The 12,829-nt window shown below is 34.0% G+C and overlaps 1 protein-coding gene across 1 annotated transcript in view; it reads left to right on the top strand.

The window, feature by feature from the left end:
* Positions 1-12,517, top strand: part of CWF19L2 (CWF19 like cell cycle control factor 2) — a 104,754-nt gene extending 92,237 nt beyond the window's left edge. The window contains exons 15-18 of the mRNA XM_019623953.1: positions 4,223-4,378; positions 6,270-6,350; positions 10,997-11,098; positions 11,852-12,517. Coding sequence (XP_019479498.1) covers positions 4,223-4,378; positions 6,270-6,350; positions 10,997-11,098; positions 11,852-11,995 — 483 coding nt within the window. The 3' untranslated portion in view covers positions 11,996-12,517. The remainder of the gene's footprint in view (positions 1-4,222; positions 4,379-6,269; positions 6,351-10,996; positions 11,099-11,851) is intronic.
* Positions 12,518-12,829: the final 312 nt, after the last annotated feature.

Here is a 12,829-nt window from a genome sequence, read left to right as displayed (position 1 = left end):
CTTCCATAACTGTTGGTACTACCGGTTCCTGAGCCTTTTGAGGACTGCAGTGCAGCGAGGCTTTCCTCTTTACTATCCCCAAAGCCCCTGCCCCCACCTCACCCAGTGTGAACGAGCTGTCTCGTGTTTAAGTCAGAAACACGGGGTGATCTGATGTTTCAGTGTACTTTGTCTCATTCTCTTTGTTTTAGTAGGTTTGTGCTGTTTTAAAAATTATATTGTCATTTTTGAAGGTTCACTTCATGAAGGGTATAGAGTTAAAAGTGTATGTTCTATCTCATAACATTTATCTTTGGATAACTTTATCTTTAGGTAGACATGTTCTATTTAGAAACTGAATGAATTATAGTGTTAATATTACATGATCAACCCTAAATAGCTTTGATTTTTTTAAGGAAAATATTTTCATTTTCATTTCAAAATTGTTTATTCATATTTACTTGACTTTTTGTAATGTGACTTGATGCATATTAAGAATTATAACACCCTGTAGTATAGTTTACTTAAATATGTTGTAAGGAATTCTAGTCTAAGTGTGTTAACAAAATGAGGGATGGCAATTAGGTGAGTAATCATAGATTAGAAATATGGAAAACAGTGATTACCCAAAGGATAAAGTGTTGTCTACTAGGAATATGGGAATTTTATGTCATCCCCATAACATGGGATCTGTGTAGCTCTCTGAAACATGAAATAGTTTTGGTATCTTATGATATTGAACTAAAAAACTTTCTTCATTGTTTCCATACAACTTTAAAAAAATGAATATTATATAAATATGTATGCTGTATTTGTTAGATTGAGCTTGGAGGAAACCATGCTTTAATGGAGCTGATAACCTCAAATTACACCATTAAACTCATCACATTTTTAAATTCAAGTCGTTTATATTCATAGAGGAGAAGTACTTAAATGTGTGTGTCCTCTTTGAAGCTATTAGTATGATGTTTATATATTTTATAATATTGAACTATTTTTGCATCATTACTGATTTAGTACTTTTGAGCTTTCATTTATAATTCATGACATCTTGAGTCTGTCTTCACTCTTGTCCAGATAAAATTTAGAACAATCATTTAGCAGTTAAACCAGGAAAGGATTATGAACAAACATGAAGGAAGGAACTTTGTGAGATAATCTTTGGATTATGTAAATTTTTATTGTTGTTGTTGCTGCTTTTTATCCACTGGTCCCCATCTTCAAAAAAGTTTAGTTTTCAAATATATAGTTCCACTCTAGTAAAGATTTTCCTTTTCTATTATATAAAATTATCTTCTCACTATAAAATTAAATAATGAAATAAACTTAATTGAAAATATAATAATAAAAACTCACAAATATAGTAACAGTTAACAAAGTAGTGACATTCTAAAAAACTATGTTATAACGCCAAATTTGTACATTTTCCCATTTGATTTTGTTTTTTAGTAGTTTTGTGTATGTGAAGGCAGCTATCTGGGACATACAACTGAGGAGAGGGAACAATAGGGTTAACTGTTGTCACTTCCTGGTTCATCAGCAGCTTTAGTCATATCACTGATGTCAGTTAATTGCCCATCTTATTATTCTTCACTGCTGTTGCAAATAAAACCTAATTCACAGTACCTTGAAGTAGCAAAAGTTAATTTCTTGTACCATAGTCCAAGAAACAGACCGTTCTTCAAGGCAGATTGCCTGTAAGCAGTAATTCAGGCATCCAGGCTCCTTCTGTGATAAGGCTGTCCTGTGGTGGAGTCTTTCTCCTTCCGCCCGTGGGATGGAAGAAAATAACATGAGAAGGCACACTACCTCTTAACTGCTTCAGTTCACATGTGACATATCATTTCTACATACATTTATTACTCAGAACTAAATATGCCCCCACCTAAGTCTCAGAGAGGCTGGGAAATTGAGTCTTCTTGTTTGCCCAGGAAGAGGAAAATGAAACAGTTTAGTTAACACAGCCTTTTTTAGGGAGGGTTTTTATCTGCAGAAATCAGATTGGGGGCATGGCAACTATAAAATTTGAATGATCCATTTTATCATTTAGCTATCTATACCAATATTTTATATTTTATTATTTTTTATCATAATTTAGTCTCAATTGTGTACTGTTTCTAGTAATGTGATTTTGAAAGTGTGATACTTAAGTTAGAGAATTTTTAAAAGGGGAAATCATCTATAATGATTTATCTAACCATCACCTATAATGAGATTATAGGTGGAAAGTCTGCATTCCCTTACATTCTTAGCCAAGACTTTGAATTTAACAACCAATTGAGTGTCTGAAGTAAAGACACTTATGTCCAACTTACATAAATGAAAAGTGAATCCCTTATCTGTTGCTTACTAGGTTCCTTTCTAGTTTACCTCAAGTTATAATTACTTGATTTCTTCTTTTTTTTTTAACTTGATCTTGTTTTATAAAATGAGTGGAAAACAAAAAAAGTGATCAATAGTAAGTGACCAGTGGTGATTTGGTGGGAACCCAGAGCATCCATCATCCCCTACCCAGCAGTAATAAGTAGCCTCTTCCCTTTTTGGGTGTCAACAGGCTGAGTGGGAACCTGAACTTCTGTCTCCATGTGGTAGTAACTAGGCAGTGGCTCAACAGCTACTTGGTCGAATTTCCAGGGAATTATACTGAGTGATGAACGCCAACCTCCCAAAATTATGTGATTTTATTTATATAACGTTCTATTTTTATTTTATTTTTTTAATTTAAGTATAGTTTGTATACAATCTTATATTGGTTATATTAGTTTCCAGTGTCCAATATAGTGATTCGACATTTCTATACTTTACAATGTATAAAATTCTAGTAATCATTTGTCACTGTCTAAACTTATCACAATGTTATTGACTATATCCCCCTTCCCTTTTTCTACCATCCCCTCACCCTCTCCCTTCTGGTAACCATCCCTTTGGTCTCTGTTTCTGTGAGTCTGTTTTTGTCGTTTGTTTGTGTTTTAAAAAACAGTCTTGAAATGACAAAATTAAACAAATGGAGAACAGATTTGTGGTTGCCATGGTTTAAGAAAGGGGGTGGGAGTGAGTGTGGCTCTAAAAGGGCAACAGGAGGGCTCCTCATAGTTTGGGATTGCTCTGGGTCTTGACTGCATCAATATTAATTATATCATGGTATGTGTGGTTTTGTAAGATGTTACCATTGGGGGAAACTGAGTTAAGGGTACATGGGATTGCTCTGTATTATTTCTACATGTGATCTATAATCATAATAAACATTTTAATTAAAATACTAAAAAGTTAGAAATCAAGCTGACAAATCTAAATAAAAAAGTATTTCATCCTCCTACTTATGCAAATATACTTACATAACACTGTGCGAGGCCAAGTTTGAATTTGTAATTCCCAGACATCATGGAGGCTCACACATGGTGATGTGGGTAGAGTTAGTTCGCTTTTGGCTCCTGGTCTGTAGCCTGTACCCCTTTCTTTTAACCCCTGGCTTCATCCTGTACTACAAGGGATGTCCTGTGAATACACATGAACATCCTGGACCCCATGTCTAGGCTCCGTCCAAACACCCTCTACAAACAACTGTCCCTCAGGCCTAGGAGTGTGAAATAAATAAATAATTAGTATATAAATAAGTAAATAAATGAGTAAAAATAGGGATTTTATAATAAGGATGAGCTCTTTGGGAGCAAACACTCTTACTTTTCAATTTTAGTACATTCAATTTTTATACATTTGATAGAACTGAATTATGTATGAAAATAGAGGATTGCTTGAATATACAATGCAAGGTTACAATGGTCAGCAGATATATCAGGGAACCAACAAATGAAGGTGCTATGAGCATAGGGAAACATTAGAAATGATCTCTGCTTATCTGTTAACTGAATTTAAGGATGCCTACTTGCTCAGTGTTCCTTTTTTAGCTTTTGGATGTTTTTCTATGACTTTACTGTCAGTTCTGCATATTTTACCACCTAAATTTGATTTTATTCTCTTCCTTTTCTTAGTTTACTGGAACCATCTAATATGTACATAAAACTGTGTAGAATGAGTTTCAGTTTAAAAAAATGTTGCCATAATATGTGAAATTATGTAGTGGATTTAGAAAGTGAGGTAACTATAAGGTAACAAATAAGACAGAGTTCAGATATTGTGTACTATTTGTTTTTTAGTTTAAAGGGATTTATTGTACTTTTTATTGTTTTCATATTTTAAATCTTCTCTAAGTGTTTTATTTACCTAACCATTTTCTTCTCTTCAGGTGTTTAGAAAATCATTGGTAAAGATGTTTGAAGATAAAGGATTGGACTGCATCTTTTTAGAAACTAATCTGAGCATGAAGAAACAGTATCATATGGTTTATGAATGCATTCCGCTCCCGAAGGAAGTGGGTGATATGGCTCCCATCTATTTTAAGGTATTTATAGCTTTTACATGCATACTTATTTTTTGTTACTGTGCTGTTTTATGAATACAGTTATCTTTATTCTTGTAGTTTTTCTCCAAAATACTTAAATTTCATATCATAAAAAAATGAAATAAAGAACAAAAAATTCTGTGTATATTTCTAAAGAAAGAAATTTGGGATTTTGACCTTTAAAGGCATGCTTATTTATAAGTGTGAATATACTACCAAATGGTAATTTATAATTTCTATTTTAAGTTTTCAAATGAAAATCAGGTTTTACCTTGAAGAACTTCCGAGTCAAAATTATAATCATATCCTAGAAAACTTACTGAAATTCATGAGAGCCATAGATAGCCACAACCAACAGTACAAATTGTACCTGCTGAGACCATTTATTGCTGTAAGTTTAGTATTTAATACCTCATTGTGCTATTTGTAAAAAGAAACTAACATCTAATCTCATACATTTTTGGATATATAGTAAATGACTAGAGTTCTTAATTGTCATTATAATACTCAAGCAACTTTTACTATATAGCATGTGTTTTGCTGACCTGAATACAATATAATTTATAGACTAATGTAAATACATAAATGTAGAATCATATATGAAATAGTAACATGCGCAATGAAAAAAGGCGGTAATATCTTGTAAGGTGGTGTAGGAAGACTTGCAAATGTAATGTTTAGACAATATTAGATGGTAAAGTTTATGAGTAAGAACTGTAAATTCCAGGAAAGAGGATTATAAAACTTTTTAAGATTAATGAGGTGGTGAAAACTCTACTTTTTCTCTAGAAATTTTTAAAAACAATCTGATTTTTTTTATTTGAAGGATTATGCTATTAAAGTATGGGAGGTTAGGCCAGACAACCTCAAAATCCTGCCAATCCTATGTTAAACAAAATCAGTTGAGAAAGAGATTATTATACTGTTCTTCAGTGGTTTCTTTTGGGGGTATGTGGGGGTGCTTCTTTAGTAGAGTCTTTGGTGATTGTGACTATAGGCATTGAGGTATAAGGCACAGCACAGAGCAGCCACTGTTGCTCATGTTGGGTGACAGAAATATCATCTCTTAGCAGAATGGTGTCACTTTTCTACACAAAACCTTTCATATGATCATTAAAGATGCATTTATTGGATTCAGCTGCAATTTTATATTTACTGCGCTACATTATAGTGTCAACACAAGCAACCCATGCCTTTTAAATAGAGAACAGCAGTATATCTGAGGTGTTTAAATTGTGCTTATTTGAATGTTAATTACATCTTTAAAATTTGCTTCATTAATGATACTGTACAAAATGAGATTATTTTATACTCATCACCCTGGGCTTTCTTTCTGTTAAACTTCTTTACCATAAATCTTAGTCCTATTGCTTCGCCTAGAAAGTCTTATAATGCCATTTTTATGTGGGTTTTTTCCCCTGCATTTTTACTTCTTTGTTATAGGCCAGAAATGTTCAAATGCTTGGTTGCTAGAAAGCGTATAAATTACTCTTTTCATATTTGGGACAAGAGCAGTAAAACTAAGTGTATTTATTTGAGTAGATTTCTATGAATTGGAGTAAGGAGTATGTGAACTTTTATGTTCACAAATTATGTACAATATTAAATTATTTGGTCTTATTAAGGATTGTTTTTGTCATGTAAAGTTGAGCTTAAGTTAACTTCAGTACAGGAGTTAAGAATGAATAAAATAGTATCATCTTGGTTAAAGATAGGACTTAAAAAATCAAGAAGTTCTTGTTTTAAATAACAGAAATTAAAGCGTAACCCATTAAAAATAATGATTTACCATGTATAATATACCCTGTAATTACTGTATTATTTGATTTTTAAACTGTCTCTTTGTATTTGCATATATGTTATTTTTCATGAACAAATGGCTATTTCTTAGAAAGCCATACTGGAATCTGATGAAGAGTGGTCTATGAACAAGAAATTGATTGATCTCTCTTCAAAAGATATCAGAAAGTCTGTAAGTATCTTTTCTTTTCTAATATAAGAAATTACCCAGGATCTTCATTAATTTCCACATCTTATTTGAGGAGGAGACCATTTGGTGAGTGATCCAATGTGAAGTAACTCATCTACAAATACAAAAGAAATTACATTCTTTCTATCTGATCTAGCAAATACATATTTGTTCAAATGCTAATTTGAATGTTGATTCCCGACACCTGGCCCTGTGTCATTGTAGTCCCTATAAAACTGGCTATGACTGCCCTCAGACTCTGCCAGGAGAGCGCCTCTTTTGGGCTTCTCAGCTTCTGGGGGACAAGTGGTGACAGGGGCTTTCTTATTAATGGAATTATGATGAAAGACACATTTTCCTAGAGGCTCTAGTTTGAATTTGGAACTCAGTTTTATTCTTTATTTTTCCTTATACAAAAGTTCCCTGTTACGTACCTTTAAAGCAAGTGAGTCAGATTACAGGTTCATTATTCTTTTGGGGAGTTTCTTCACCATGTTTCATAGTTTAATCTTAATTTGCAGATCAACTTTTAGATATAAGTTACACAGGTTGAGTACTTCTGTAATGACCTCTTTTTTTCTAGAAATAGAACTTAAATAGAACAGATGTAATAGACTTGTGCATTCCTTTTTGTTTTTCTATTATAAAAGTAATTTAGTCTACAGATGTTTATTGAGTGCCTCCGATTTACCAAGCACTGGCAAATTCCAGGTGCTTTTCATACATAGTGGACAAAACAGAGAAGATCCCTGACTTTATGGAGCTTATAGCTTAGTGCAGAGGTTAGGAACCCCCAGCCCATGTGCTAAACCCTGCGTGCTGCCCGTTTGTGAAAACGAAGTTTTATTGGAACACAGCTGCACCCATTCGTTTGTGTATTGTCTTTGGCAGCTTCATGCTACAAGTGCAGAGTTGAGAGCTGCAATAGAGACTGTGTGATCTGCAAAGCCCAGAATATTTTATTTAAATTGGAACTTTAAAGTTGTTTTGTTTTGTTTTTTTTTAAGTTTGCTGACCCCTGTTCTGGTAGATGTCACTAGAATATTTTTCTCCCACTTCTTCTTTTGGAAAGCCAGACACCTGATACATGAGACTGATAGGATTCCTTATTATTTGTTATATCCCAGTCAAAAGATTCAAATTTCATTGCATTTATTGAAGATAGTTTTAATTCAAAGGTAAGATATTCTCTAAAATCTTTTTCTCTTCCCTTGCTGGTGAACTGGGCCAGACAATATATTAACAAAACAAAACAAATACCCCTCCTAACTGTCCTATGTGCTTCTGTCCTATGTGCTTCTTTGTAGAAAAGGGCATTTAATGTCCATACATCGTTTGTGCCCGAGTTTTTCATTTCTCATATCATCATTTCCAGTGCCATTAAATATTCTTTTAGAGCATGATTTGATGGCAGTTAAAATATTTCAAAGTAAAACTTTTAAAAGAAATGTATTATTCTTCATTTGCTACACTGCATATGCAGCTTTGCTGCTGGCAAACCATCTCCTACCTATTGTAAGTTTGTTTTGTAAAACCTGGATAAGTACTTAAAGTACCCAGAGGGTTCTAATATTTTAACTGAACCAAAATGAAAAATAAGAAACAGATACAGATCCTTACAGGAATGGTGGTTGTAGATTCAACTTTGACATGTTTCAAATACAGCCCCAATGGCCCTTTCTAAGCCACTACATAGTGCTGTGTGAGAGTCACAGCAGACTGGGTACGATCCAGATGACATGACCTCTGGAGGTCCCTCTTAGCTTTAGGATTCAGTAATTATGTGGATGGAATTGTGAAGAGAGCTTGAGTATAAGAATAATTCCAAAGCAGGTCAGTTTTTAGGTTAACAAGCTTTCCAGTGTCTTTTTTAAATGATAAAAACGTTTCTGAGCATGAAGTTATAACAGTCTTTAGTTATTTTAACATTATTTTTATCCTGAAAAAAAAAACACCCCATTATATTTCTTTTAAAAGTTCTACATCCTTTGCAGTTTCATAAAGTGTTTGACCTGCTTTACTGGGAGTGGGGTGATTTTTTTTTTTCCACAGTAGATTCTTGGCTTTTAGTAGAGATTCACGTATTTATATTTCTTTCTGATTCTTTGTTGATTTATATTTTTTCCTTGCTTTGTGAGTATAAGCTTCTCTTTTTATGTCCATTTTGTTTACTTTTTCTGGGTCTTTTGATATCTTTGCAATGTAGTGTGAAGTTTCTGGAAATATACAAGGGAAACAGATCTGAATGTTCATTGCAGAGGAGTTCCATGATATTAAATAACTTGTGAAGAAAAGTGGTCATATTTAACAAGGCTATTTTATTGAGATTTCATATGAATTCTTTCTGAACTCTTAAGCGTTGTGGTTTTTAAGTTTAATTTTGCGATAACTATAGTTGAAAAACATCTAACACATTTAGGGACCAACATTTTTTTAAAAAATTAAGGAAAGTCTGTCTCAAGGAAAATTTGGATTTACCCAGAGACCTTCAAACTCAAGGACAGTTATAGAAGTCAGGGCTAAACAACTGAAACATTAAAAGGAGAAAAATTTAAAAACTACTGTTTTTCTACCAGCAATAAAATTTCTTTTGCAATTCTGGTAATTGCAAGAAAAGGAAGATGGTAAATGTGCATATATTTTGATAGTAGAGCCTTTTCAATGCTTACTGACTAACAACTCTTCTGGCAAGACAGTAGGTTGTACATTTTGCAGCCTGCAGTGAGAGAACCGAGGGAAAGCTTTGGCAGCAGCTGTTCTTTGTGTAAAAGTAGTCGAGTGTTCATTGTGCTGTCTTGGCAATTATGCAGTAGATTGTTGAGATTTGGTATCTATATTAGTTTTCTAATGCTGCTGTAACAAATTACCACCAATTTAGTGGTTTAAAACAACACATACAGAGGGAAAAATGACATACAGAGGGAAAAATGTATACACATTTTAAGAGAGGAAAAAACTTAAAATTACACTGATGGTAACTACTTTGAGCGCACCTCTTGTAATTGCAGAAGTCAAATGTGACTTGTATTCATCTTTTATTATTGGTATATATTGAGTATTACAATTTTAACAGTTTTTTCCTTTCTGAAAATGTGTATTTGTTTGGCACCTTCTGTATTTATTAGTTCTGCTGGTAACAAGTATAAGATGGATCTCACTGAGCTGAAGTCAAGGTGTTAAGCAGGCCTGCGCTCATCCTGACAGCTCTGGGCAGAATCCATTCCCTCGCTTTCTCAGCTTCCAGAAGCCACCTGCATTCCATAGCTTGTGGTTCCGTCCTTCATCTTTAAAGCCAGCAATGTAGGATCTGCCAATTCTCTGACTCTCACCCTCCTGTTTCTCTCTTATAAGTACTTTTGTGATTACATTGGGCCAACCTGGAAAACCCAGGATAATCTCCCCATTTCAGGATTCATAACTGAATTGCATTTGTAAAGTCCCTTTCACCATATAAGGTAACGTATTCATGGCAAATAATTAGATTATTGACATATTTAGGGGGCCGTTATTCTGCCAAACACAGTATAACACAAACAAAAACCATGGCACTGTCATCACAGATTGCAAGTTATCTCTCCTTCAAAGTACTGTCCTTTAGTTAACATAGTTCTGTAACATCGTTTTAGTCATTCAGATTCATGTTTTGCACATGGGGATCTACTTCAGATGGCAAAAATATTCTAATGGAGACGTCCATCTTTTTTTCTTGGACCACTGGTTTGGACAAAGCTCTATTGTTTGGGAGACAGAAGTGAAAGTAATGTTTGAATAATCTTGTCTGTGCGCATTTTCGTATTCTGTCCTCATAGCAAGCCTCTGAGCTTTTCAGAGTTCTCATGAGACTTAGAGATGTTAAACAACTTGCCTGTGGTTACATATTTATACAAATCAGAGCTGCGACTAGAGCCTTGTCTGTCTTTATTTTTTCTTAATTATCTAGGTCATACATGTTTGTATTTTGAAAATGTGAAAATATTTTAAAAAATGCAAAGCCACAAAACAGTCCATTTCTCTGCATTTCATGTTATATACAATTTTGCAAACTGATTTGTTTTACTTATGCTTTTCTGTGTCTGATGACCACATGATGTCTTTATATATTGCCTCGTCCTCAGCAGGAAATGCAAGTAAAAAAATCTACAACCACTGTATAAGACACACCCAGTTTTTAGATCCTAAATTTTTCAAAAAAGGGTGTGTCTTATACATGGGGAAATACGGTAGTAGTAGTCATCTCAGGGGTATTATAAACACAGCGCTAAGTATATGGCCAGGCCCCTGTTTCTAGTCTGCATTGTGAGGAAAATATAAGAAAGCATATCTTCATTCTCTATTTGTGTAGTGTAAGGAAAATTATTCCTCTGTTATATATTTAAAAAGTACCCTTTTTTTTCCTGTTTTCATCAAAAACAGTAAAATAATTGGTTTTGATTATAATTGCTGAATGTTATGAAGAGCTATCTGGGTGAATCGCTACCAAACGAAATGTTTTACTTAGGAAGTTAGGTCATTGCTTCAGTATTTCTAGAATTGGAAATTTATTGTATACTTCTGTTATGAGGGATGCTTAATTACTGTCATGTCAGAGAGCAAGAAGAGGAAGTAAGCATGACTTTCTGAGTTCATGTGTGATTTATCTGTTTATTTAGGTACCCAAAGGCTTACCTTACTTCTCTGTGGATTTTGGCCTCCAAGGAGGGTTTGCCCATGTCATTGAAGATCAGCACAAATTCCCTCATTACTTTGGAAAGGTATGCTCACAAATTTAATAAAATTCCAGTTTAGCAACTTGGTAACACTTCTCTTTTGAAGATAACGCAAACCTTTGGTCACAGTATACAGTGAAGTTGATGTGCACTATTCCACCCGATTTTAAAGGGACAACCTAGAAACTATTAACAAAATTACCCCAGAATTTTTATAACAGTCAGGAGTGTCACATCTAACTCTGCAAACCCTTTAATCTTAGGAGTGCTAGCTGTGTCTGCTTGTCAAGCAATTTGTCCATTTTGTTGCTTTTTAACACATCTACCAGGCAGCAGCAAAGGGGAGGAAGACAAAGTGGAATTTAATTAATTTGGTCCTTAGCTCCCCTGGTAAACAGTCTGAAGAAAAAGTTAATCAACATGTTCAGCTATAGTTGAATCTCAGACTAATGTTTTCTCGGCTACCTAGTATATTATAAGCCAGTTTCTTCTACCATGAGCTGGAGATCTTTTTTCAGGAATCAAAAACATATTTTGATACTAATCTAAGTAAACCAAGAATTAAAAATTATAACTCACCCTCATTTTAAAAGTCATATTCCCAACTCCTAAAAGGAATGGATTTTGCCTGCTTATTATTCTAGATTATTTCCCTTATGATCCTCTTTCTGTGCTGTTAGCTACAAAAGTTATCAAATTTATGCTTGTTAGTTTCCATGTACAGAAAGATGTAAGCAAATACTTTCATTCCTGTTTTCAGTATTTATACATACATGTGTTTTTCTCATTCTTTAAAAGGAAATCATTGGTGGGATGCTGGATATAGAACCAAGACTTTGGAGGAAAGGGATCCGAGAAAGCTTTGAGGATCAGAGGAAGAAAGCACTGCAGTTTGCTCAGTGGTGGAAACCATTTGACTTTACCAGAACTAAAGAACATTGAGTCATACCTTTAATTTTTTATTTCCTCTTCAGAATCCTTTTGATTTCATTTCCTTTGTATCTAACTAAACAACTGACCCTCAGGTCATAAGGAGAGAAAGTCCTGCTCTGGGCCTCATCGGACTGTGTCGTTTCCTTCCCCACATGCTCCTGTGGACTTCAGAGTAGTAACTGGGGGGTAAGACCAGATAGATACATTGGGTGACCTGCTCAGGTTCCTGTTCTATACCTGCGTCCTGGTATTCTAAACTATTCAGTGAATGTATAGAAAGACTTTTCTGAAGATTACGTAGGAGGTATAGCAGATCATTGGTTCAGAGGGAAGTAGGTCGGTTTCAAGGTTGTCTATTGACTGACTTCTTCGGCATTTTTTAAATTAAGAATTGTCATATTCAGTAATAATTGAAATTTCTTTTCGTAACATTTTACAAAAGAGCTCTTAATTTTCTACCAGTAGCATATATATCACTGCTATTCTTTTTATTGAAGGAAAAAGAATGTCCTAAAGGTAATAAAGAGTTAAATGAAGTATAACATGTTCATTATTTGTTTTTATTTCTAGGTTTTTAAATACAGTCTTTGAATTTTGGGTCTTTTTTTTCTCATTTCTTCTTTTTAATTATTTTTTTGAGAAATACACATTTTTTAGGATTAGTTTCAGCTGTACAACACAGTGCAATAATTATACTTTTTACTCCTCGAAGTAACAACCCCCCTCCCCCAATCCACCGCCCCACTTCCCCCCTCAATATCATACATATCTATTACAATTCCCTTCACTCCACTCCCACACTATCTATACTCCGCATCCCATGACCATATATATATATATATA

Source organism: Hipposideros armiger, unplaced genomic scaffold (genome assembly GCF_001890085.2).
Source record: "Hipposideros armiger isolate ML-2016 unplaced genomic scaffold, ASM189008v1 scaffold_570, whole genome shotgun sequence".
Lineage (NCBI taxonomy): Eukaryota > Metazoa > Chordata > Mammalia > Chiroptera > Hipposideridae > Hipposideros > Hipposideros armiger.
The sequence above is the reverse complement of the archived record's forward strand: the minus strand, read 5'-3'. Positions and strand labels throughout refer to the sequence as shown.